Below are 10,613 nucleotides of genomic sequence, written 5' to 3'. Positions count from 1 at the left end.
GCTGGTGAGTGCTGGCCGGCACTGATCCTCTGTGCGGGAATCTCTCCGCTTTGCCCTCCGCACCCCTGTTGCTGTGCTCTCCTCCGCGGCTCCGAGGCTCCCCGCCTCCGCCACCCGCAGTCTCCACCCGCGAAGGAGCTTCCTAGTGTGTGGAAACCTTTCCTCCTTCACAGCTCCCTCCCAGAGGTGCAGGTCCCGTCCCTATTCTTCTGTCTCTGTTTATTCTTTTTTCTTTTGCCCTACCCAGGTACGTGGGGGAGTTTCTTGCCTTTTGGGAAGTCTGAGGTCTTCTGCCAGCGTTCAGTAGGTGTTCTGTAGGAGTTGTTCCACGTGTAGATGTATTTCTGATGTATTTGTGAGGAGGAAGGTGATCTTCACATCTTACTCCTCCGCCATCTTGAGGGTACCCCCATTGGATATTTTTAAAAAGTAAAAACGTATTTGATATCTTCCCCCTCAAATGGAAATAGAAGTGAATGAACAAGATGTGTCATATTTGCTGTTTACAAAACCTGGGGCATTTTAGGCACCAAATCGGAGGGCAGAAGTCAAGAAAGTAAAGTTTTTTGTGTCTCTGAAGCCCTAACACTAAGATTTTAAAAAATACCTTTATGTGTGTGGTGGAGGGGATGGTGTTCGCACTTTTTGGAAAATACAAAAAATGTTTTTCATCATGTATTTGGAAAAATGGTCCTAACACTGACAATTAGGTACCAGTTCATAAATTTCCACCTTACTCTTAACCAGCGAAAGTTCAACTTAGGGCACAGTTGTAAAATCACAGAACTTTTGGGTCACAGGGGACCTCAGATGTATCTGGTTCATCTCCTTCCTCTCCCTGACCCACCACATCCAGGGACAGTCTCTCACCAAGCAGTCCTCTATCTTCTGCTTGATTGCCACCAAAGACAGGAAACTTATTACCACCAATGACAACATAATGCATTTTGGGACAATTTAGTTGGAAATTCCTTCCCTACATTGACTTGAAAGTTGTAATTTCCAACAGCTGACCCCCATTCTAGCTAAGGAAATTACAGATTCCATAGAAATCACACTTTCCACAGAAAGATCTGAAGACAGACACCATTATGTCCTTGTGAAATCCTGTCTTATAGCCAACAAATATTTCTTTTCACCCTGGCAAAGATCTTTAGTTCTATCGCTCATTCCCATATCACAGGGTTTTATGTCTCTCTTTCCTCCTGGCCTCTTTCCTCTTAATTCAGTTTGCTAAGGTGCCCCTTATAGAGTGTCCTTCCCCAAACTGGACACAGTATTTCAGATGCGGTCATAAACAGCTTGGGGAAGAATGGGATTATCTCTTGTTCTAAACACACTACTGCTTGACTAATATCACGTTGGCAACCACATTACACCATTGACTCATAAAAACCATAGTCAACAAGGACTCCCACATTTAGGAGGATTTGAAATTGAGGGATTATCTTCCTTCCTTGCATCTTCTCCATTGAAATCTGGAGGACGAGGCAAATACTCTAAAAGGAAAATCCCTCATTCCCCAGCAGACAGTCCTCCCTAGACTTGGCATAGAGCAGGAGACAGTGTCTACAGCCAGCAAGAATAGCAGTGCTTTTAAGTTACAACCTACATCCTCTCTGTAAAACGGAAGGGGAAAGGGATGAAATCTGCTTGTGCTGAGTACATACTATACACATGACACTATTTTAGATGCTTTGTATATCTTGTCTCATTTTGTCTTCTCAGTAACCTTCAAGGTAGGCACCATTAGCCTTATTTCATAAATAGGCTCAGAGAGGTTAAGTGACTTTGCCAAAGTTACACAGAGATGGTATTTAAACCCAGCTAATTTTGACTCCAAAGCCATGTTTTTTTTCTTCTGCATCCTGTTGCTTCTCAGCCAGACCTGACTAAAGATGAGGGGGAAGTTTGTGGGATAACCTCTTCTAAACAGAGGGAGAAACAGCTCATGCTAGCCAGACCAAAAGGATTACACCATCCCTCCTGTCTCCCCTGCTCGTCTCACTGCAATCAAACTTTCTTCCATGTGTGAAATCACCCAGAAGATTTAATGCCACGAATCACTAGACCCATGAATTAAAAGACCACATGTCATCAGAACAACGGGAACAGAAAAACTTTGGAGAGAAGTATTGTCCCAAGGCCCCTTGCTCCCAAATTCCCACCTAGAAAAGTATTTGTTTCTTGAGTAGTTCATGATAAATGCCAGAAAGGATAGAGTGACGAAGTGTCTTTTAAAACACTGGTTCTTGGAGTGTGGTCCCCGAACCAGCAGCAGCATCCCTTGGGGACTTCTTAGAAATGCATGTCACCCAGATGACCCCAGAACAAATGAATCCAGAAATTCTGTGGGTGGGGCCCAGGAATCTGTTTTCATAAGCCCTCCAGGTAAATCTTACTGTGAATGCAATAAACAATGTTCTCCTGCAGCTTCTGATGGAGAGAGAGGTTCTAGGGGGATGAGTGGCAACCTCAGATGGCCCAGGGACTCAGTCATCCAGCCAGGGTACATGGCACCCATGGAAAAACAATTTCTTAGAGGTCCTATAGAGTATGCAGACAAAAGGAAAATGTGCCTGCTAAAAATACTGCCCTGAAACAAAGTTACTGGGTGGATCTACTGCAAGATGCTTAACTATCACTGTGCATTAGCTTAATCCAAAAAACCTACTAACCGATTTGGAGCAACTGGAAGATTATAAAAAAAAAAAAAAAAAAAAAAGTTCTCATACTCCCACTGCCAAGGAGAGTTAGAGAAATAGCCACATGCCTTCTGTTTTTAGTTTAACTTTTTCCCACTAGGAGATGTTCCGGTACATGATAGTAGTCATTTCATTACAAGTTTGGTAGTTGCTAGAAGAATGCTGAATCAAGCCTGTCCCTTTGCATATGGTTCACATTTTTCTATTTTACAAAAGAAGTGCAAAGAAAAGGGGTGGGAATGGGGTGATGTAGCCGCAGGGTAGAGGTGCCTTGGAGGGGATCCCAGTTGTCAATGAAGGTCTAAGGCAATTCAGGATGGATTTCTTAATAGATAGGGCATGAGAAAGCATTACAGAAAAGGAGGTGGGGATTTGCCAGAGGAAAATTGTTTCAAAAAAGAGTAAACTAAATGAAAGCCTGATACCTGGATAGTGAGAAAGTATGACTGGGAAAAGCAGAGAAATATAGCAAGGCCCTGCACTTCATTATACTGCTTTTTGTTTTCTTTTTCTTTCTTTTTTTTTTTTTTGAAAAAAATCGTGTTTCAGAAAACACTAGTACTACCATGGAATGCTCCCTGTGTTACCAAACCAAACTTGGGTCCATTTGCCCTCACCCATGTGCAGCAAAGCCAATCCACTGACACCAGGTTATGGTGAAGGAAAGTAGAGCATTTATTGCAGGGTGCCAAGGAAAGAGAATGGGCAGCTCACGCTCAAAAGATCTGAACTCCCTGACAGCTTTCAAGGAAGGGTTTTTAAAGGCAACATTTGGGGTGAGGCTTGCAGCTCATGGACTTTCTTCTCATTGGTTGGTGGTGAGGTAACAGGGTGATGTTTCAGGATCTTAATCAGCAACTTTCTGGTTCCAACCAGTCTGGGGTCCACATGCTTCTATTCAGCTTGTAGTCACCATCCTCTGCAGAACAACTCAAAGACTTGTGTCAGATTGTTATGTATATCCCTTGAGGAGGAACTAGGACTCTGTTTTACTATCACTGAAGTATTGTTTAAGCTATCATTACTTTTCTTGCCTGACTGCTTTTCCCTTATTTCTGTACTCTCTCACTTCCCTAATTAGTAACTGCTTGAGTCTGCTCTTTGGAACTCAGGGAAGGCCTAGGAGACTAAAGCCTTTAGTTTAGTGTAGTTTTCTACAAATAAGAAATGGGGCTTTGGTACCTGGAAGGGCCCCACAGGGTCCTGCTTGGTTTCCCCCTTTTCTTTGATACTCCTCAATCCTGAGGGGAACAAGGGTGGGACAAGAAAGGGAATAACGCTTTAGATAGAGAGGTTAAAAATAATAAACTCAGTGTTAGGGGGATTCGGTTTCACCCACACAAAGTTAAGGGAGGGTCCCACAGTTAATTGAGTTATGGATTGCTGCAAATGATATCTTCCTCTCAGAGCTGAATCATGAACTGATTTAAGGCTCTGAGAAGTTCTGCAGTCAAGAAATCTTTTAATTTTATTTGACCCAATATTCCAAAGTTATTTCGGTAGAGAACCCTTTCATCTCCAATAATTCCCAGTCACACCCAATAGGACACCAACTGTATTCATCACTGTATCAAAGTGACAGACATAAAGGTGGAGGAAGAGCAGCTTCACATTCCAGAAGGGAAGGAAGTGGACACACTCAAGGGAGACCATTCTCCTAGGGAAGCTGGTAGGAAAACCAGCAAAAGTCCAACAACAAAGAAGCTACTTTAGGATGCAAGATCCGACCCCTGTCTGAGAAGCCCCCCAAGAACAGCCAGAAGAAAGCAGGCTGGCCGGGGGGCACAGCAGAGGCCCGCATGCTATTGTCCGAACTACTCCAGATATGGCCTCTCACTCAAACTGGAGCAAAAGACTCTTGATTTGAATATTTATCTTACCTCCTCTCCCTCTCCCCCAAGAGAGTTCCATCTGCCAGAGAATTACAGGGCACAAAGACAGTTCGCTCAGACACCAGCACTGGGACCCAGGCCTTTCTTCATCTCCCTTCCAGGTCTGGGGGGTACTTCTGTCTGCCAGGACTAGGTTCTGGCCATGATGCTACCTCTCTTGTCTCTGGGTCTCAGTTTCCTCATTTGTAAAGCGTTTGGATGAGACTGGTGATCCCTAAGGCTTTTTCCAGCTCTGTCAATTCTGAAATTTTATGAGAGCTTGGAGATCGGTATCTGAATTCCTGTGCTGTTATGAACTAGCTGTAACATTTGAACAAGTAACCTCTGCTCCCTGTACCTCTCCTAGGAAAGATTTGCACACTGGGTGACCTTGAGACCCAAAAGAGATAATGTGTCTGTCATGGTGGTGATTGAAAAGTCATTGTAAATGTAGAAGGTGTTGTTTTCCATTTGGGGCATGGCACCTGAGTGATCCTTGTCTCTGTACATGGTCCATTGTCTCCCTTTTTCCTCCAAAGCCCCATTGGCTTTGCCCTGTGAGCTGGTGTTCGCTCTGTTCTCCTCTGCTCATCAGTCACTCAACTGCACTCACTGGGAGTGCTAGCCTCCCACGTTCTTCCAGGTGTCTACAAGTTGACCTAATGTAACAGGCTTAAAATAATTTCAGATTTGCCTTAATTTGGACAGAAAGGTTGACCTGAAGTACACCGCTGGGCTGTTTTTGCAAAGGGCTTCTTGCCCAAAATATTTAAGTATATGAGTCAGAGATGAAATTTACCTACCTAAGAACACACTGTTTTTAAAGCACCTTTAGGAGTACCAGATATATATGCACAGCGTAGTTACAGTATAACCAGAGAGTAACCTCACTTAGGTTGATGTAAAAACACTTTTTGTCTCTTAAGGAAGACCCATCAATTTACCTTTTAGCCTTCCCAGAATATTCCAGAGTGGGGTAGGCACAAATGCCATGGTTTGTATCTGTACCTTTTGGCTAGAACAACCCTGAGATTTGAAAACTGCACTAGATGCTAGACACTAGAAATAGTCAGTTGCCTTGTCAGCTCCTCTTGGCCCATAGATTAAGTCTGAGAGTTGATTAGTTTGAGGCTGGTGTGTGGGCTGTGGGGCAGAGATAGAGCAAAGGGGATTACTTACTAATTTAAAAGAATAAATACATTTGCAAGGGAGAAGGTGAAACTAGGTAGGATTTACCTCTTGATCACGTATATATAAACCATCGATTCCATAGAATTTACATCCTGATTGCTTTTCTGCAAGAAACCTGACTTCTCTCATCTGACAGTAACAGAACTATTTCTATATGAAAACAAGCTTCCCCTGCCTTTACTCAAACTTGTTCACACTTTTTGCTGATTTCAGACCACCCCTTCCCTTGGGGCTGGTCAGAATAGAATGTTCTTTAGTTTCTACCAGAGAATCTGTGCTTTTTTTGAGTGTACAGAGAGTTGGCTAAAAAATAACATAATTATAATAAAAATAAATAGCTAAGTTTAACTGGGCACTTACCATGTGAACTGAGTGCTTTATTTACATTATGTAGTTTAATCCTCCCAGCAACTGAGTGAGGGAGGTATTATTATCTCCCCCTTTTTAAATAGTCATGGACAGGCTGAAGCTTGGTTTGACTGCGAACCTTTCCAAAGCTGCAGAGGGCTGGAAAGTTCAGTGGTTCAGTTAAAATGAAGTGGCAGAGCTGGTCAGTTAAGGAAGGTGGGCTGCAGTGTGACTTCGTGACCATTGCTTTCCGTCTCCTTGTAACTTCTTTTTCTTCAAGAAGACATCTTGGAAACTCCCCAAGACAACTTACAAACAACCTCTCAGTTGAGAACCATGGGTCCATTCACTCAGCGCTCCTTCAGCAAAGGGAAGTGACCTTGCTGGGCACTCCCAGCACTTCCTGCAGGCAGAGACCCTGCCTGCCTCCTCTGGGTCTTCTTGTGTTCACTGTTGTTCCTTCTCCTGCAGCACACCTGGGGCAGGTGTGCCCATAACGGTGGATTCCAAGCCTCAGAGGAACATGGCAACAATTCCTCATTCAATTCCGGTTATAAAATGCTGAAGGACTTGGAAGCAGCTTTCAGCCTGAGGATTTTGTCATCTGGAGTCTGTTCCTTGCAGCCTGGCCTGAGGAAAATGCCGAGGGCCCTGGGGAGAAAGGGCCCGTGTTTGGGCCTGTGGGCCTGGCTGGGGGCTGGGAGGCAGTGGCCCCGAGCCCATACGGATGCAGTGGGCGCTCTCAGTGAGCATGTGGCCCTTGGGACCTTCTGAGCTGCGAGGTCAGATTAAATCCGCCAAAACAAAGCTTTGGTCTCAGTCTCTTCTGCAGGCATGTGCTCTGTCCCCAGCAGCCTCGGCTGGGACTCTGCAGGCCCAGGAGGAGGGGCGCTCCGTGCAGCCTCGGAGCTGGACTTGGGTGGGGTACCATCCTCACGGAAAGGGAGGCTGGCCTTGGCCGTGGGAGCCAAGGGGCCTGGGGGTGAGTCGGCGTGGCCACCTGGCCCTAGAGACAGGCTTCCCCAGAGGTGATTATTGGCCAAGGAGGAAGAAGCAGCAAGCCAGGCCCCATTAAAATGCTGCCACTGGCAAGGAGTCCTCCCTCAGAGCCATCCCCTGTGGGCTGGACAGAATCTGAAGGGGTGAACTCCAAGTTTCCAGCAGTACTTCCCACCTGAACCTCTGGGGGTTCCCAGGGGAGCTCTGGCCCGCTAGGAGGCCGGCTTGCCGGGTGTTTCTGACACAGCCGAGAGCAATCATTGCCGTAGCCATCCTGCATCCGGCCACCAGCCCGTGCCAGGCACTGGACTCACACTGTTTTCATTGTCAGAGCCCTTCAGGCTTGGCGCTGTTATCCCCATTTTATAGATGGGGCTCAGGGAGCTAAGTAACATGGCAGCTCGTAACTGGCTGGATCAGGATTCAAACCCAGGTCTGTCTGGGTTTCTTTCCACTCCACCCTTAGGCTTCCTCAGAAGGTAGCACTAACCTGCCTTAGGACATTGACCTTGGGTGAGAATCTGGGGTAGGAACCATGGCCACGGGGTTAGGGATTGTCTCCGCGAGAGGAAGCAGGAGTGAAACATGGTCCTGGGGTAAAGGCATTGACTACAGTTTCCCTGCATGGACAGTAGAGGTAAATAAAAACACTCAGTTTTTACTGGTAGGAACAAGATGCCCTACATCTTGTTCTTATCCTGATTTCTATGGGTAGGTCTCAATGAAGCAACTAGTTTTGGGGGAAGCTGCGATGTTTGGTACCCACACGAGAGCAGAAGCCTTTTCTGTAGCTTTTCTGTCTTGCTGATAACGTCTGGATTTTACCCAGGCTGTCAAATCTCTCCTTTACCCCTGTACCCCTTGTATCCCTCACCACTTGGTTTGTATGCTGTTATTGTCTATCCTCAATTCTAATGTGTCCTTGATCCCAAGAGGCACCTTTTCCGCACAATTTAATGCCTGCACAATTGGCACACATCTTGTAATTGAGGTCTACATTTAATGTGGCAGGGCTGTTTAAATTGTTATATTTTTAGAATGGATGGAGACCAAGAATTTAGGAAATATGGTCATTCATGCATTTATTCAACTCATCAAATGCCTACAATAAACGTCAGGCATTGTGCTAGATGCTTGGAATATAGAAATAGCCAGTGTTCAGTCCCTTGCCTTAGGGAGGTCACAGTCTAATGGGGGAGATAGACTAGACAGATCAGCAGTTAAGCTCATTGTAATAAGGGCTCTGAATTTGGGGAACCAGGGTGTGTGGAGGGTCGGAGGAAGGAGGGAGAGGAGGTGGGGAGGCTGGGGGCACCTCAAGGAGAAGGTGCATCATGAATGGGGTGGGAAGACAGAGGGTTTGGGAGTGTGCTGGGATGGGTTGGGGAATGGTATTCTGGGCAGATTGACCAGTTGGAGCAAACAAAAGTTCAGAATCATGAGACACTAGGATGTGTTTGTGAGCCTCAGAGGCTCATTCCAGCTTGTGGCTGGAATGGTGGGTATGGAGACCTGGGAGTAGAATGAGGCTGTGGGGATAGGCAGGGGGCAGATCATGGGCGCCCTCAAGCTCGTGCAAATCGGCATCATCTCCATCCTGAGTACAATGGCCAGTCATCGAGGGGTTTTACGCAGGGGGATGATGCCCTGATTTGTGTAGAAAGTGGGTGGGAAAAGGATGGTGGGGTGGGGTGGAGGACATGGACAGAATGACAGCTATTGAGAGAGAAAGGAGAGTTACTCCGAATGAAGCCACAAGCTTCATTCTTATTTACTGTTCCCAGACAGCGTGGACCTGATCACGGAGACTTGAGGAAGATCACACAGTGGTGCAGCAGGGCATCTAGAACTAGAATCTGCAGGCACAAGTGGCCTTGTTTTCACCTTAACCCCATCACATGTGCCCTTTTCTCAAGAAAGCCATGTGATCAATAGGCAGGCTGACTATAGGAACGGATGCTGGGAAAAGCTAGAAAAAGAAGAAAAGCTTTTCCCTTGTCTCTGCTTCTTAAAGAAGGGTCATATCAACCTACAGTGGTGACATTCCAACTTGTACTTGCCAAATTAGTTCACCAATCAATTTTTTACAAATGGATGGAATACACAGCGGACGTATCTGAGTACGGTATAAGAGATTAAGCATTAAATGTCGTAAGGAAACAGTAAATTGCTATGGTTGCTCCTGGGGGGTCACACAGAAAATGTAATCAACGTTGTCTGGCCAGCCTTCTAGGGACACTCGGGGGAGGGATGCTGGGTGAGAGGTAGAAGGAGTTCTCCGCTATGCTGGGGATGCTTTGAAGGAGGTGGGAGGTGATTGTGGATACTGTGACCCAAGACTTACGGTCCTTTTCCCTTTCCCACTTCCCCGAACAGGTGCAGTGCCACACTTACACGGGGTACTGCTGGTGTGTCACCCCAGATGGGAAGCCCATCAGTGGCTCTTCTGTGCAGAATAAAACTCCTGTATGTTCAGGTACCGTAGGGAAGGGCGGGAAGAAAGAAATGGGTGGGAGAGGGACCCCTTGGATGGTCTCCTGAATCTTGTGGGTGCACTTTTGAAAGATTGGTGGTGGTCATGAGCCCTCTTCCAGGTCAGGGAGGAGTCTACCCAAACATGCTTGCTCTGTTGTCAGCTGGGTGATAGGGTCAGTGTATGTCTGTGTGTATGTATTTATTTTGAGTTTAAGTTTCTGGTTCAATGCTCTTTTCTCAAGCATTGGCCATAACCTCTAGAGAGCATGGCATATAAGTTTGTACCTTGTGTGCTCTTGGTTGGTAGTGGCCCTGGGTGCACACTTTACTGGGATAAATTTCAAGACTGCGTTGGAGTTCAACATCAAAGGCTGTGACAACCAATTAGTGATGTCTTTCACGGGTGCAGGAGAGGAGAGTGGTGGTCTACGTTGCCATATGTTTGCAACCCCTGAACAATGTAACGTATGGTGATGGAAAACATTCATAACCGCGGCCCTCAAATCTGGCTGTCATCAGCAGTGCCTAGGGAATTCAAAAAGAACCCAGGTGTGGAGGCTTCTCCTTCCGTGTTCGGATCCAGTGGTCATGGAGACTTGGAGTCCACATGTTTAGGAAGCTTCTCAGGTGGTTCTCATGATGAGACAAGTTAGGGAACCACTGCTTTGTAACAACCCTCTGGGTGAGTCCATAGGAAAAATTAAGTCCTTTTTATTTCCAACTTTATAGGCGTAGAGAAATTTTGTTCTTAGTTTTGTGGGATTGTGCATTACGGATTTAGGCAAGCTTCCCACTTCCCACTTCCATTCAGATGGGAAGGGACTTCAAGACACTCCCTTAATTCACTATGCAGCTCAGCCCACGTTAACAAAAAAAAGCCTATCCCATCCACCAGCTGCGTCCTATTTCTCTGTAATCTGTGTATATGAGATTTTATTTATTTACTTATTTTTAATTTTTAAGTGCAAGCAAAGTATAAAACATTATTCTAAAACCTCTGGGAAATTCCAAAGGCAGTCCTGCT

General features: G+C 45.8%; 1 protein-coding gene across 4 annotated transcripts in view; it reads left to right on the top strand.

Annotated features, from left to right (window-relative positions):
* The window catches only part of SMOC1 (SPARC related modular calcium binding 1), a gene marked incomplete at its 5' end in the record, with an annotated part of 155,549 nt that overhangs the window by 90,702 nt on the left and 54,234 nt on the right, over positions 1 to 10,613 (top strand). For all 4 annotated transcript variants that reach the window (XM_082649739.1, XM_082649737.1, XM_082649736.1 and 1 more), the window contains one exon: positions 9,491 to 9,590. In XM_082649739.1, the coding sequence (XP_082505865.1) occupies positions 9,491 to 9,590 (100 nt within the window). The remainder of the gene's footprint in view (positions 1 to 9,490; positions 9,591 to 10,613) is intronic.

Source organism: Grampus griseus (assembly GCF_964374135.1).
Source record: "Grampus griseus genome assembly, chromosome: 2".
Classification (NCBI taxonomy): Eukaryota; Metazoa; Chordata; class Mammalia; order Artiodactyla; family Delphinidae; genus Grampus; species Grampus griseus.
This window is presented reverse-complemented; position numbering and strand designations above follow the sequence as displayed.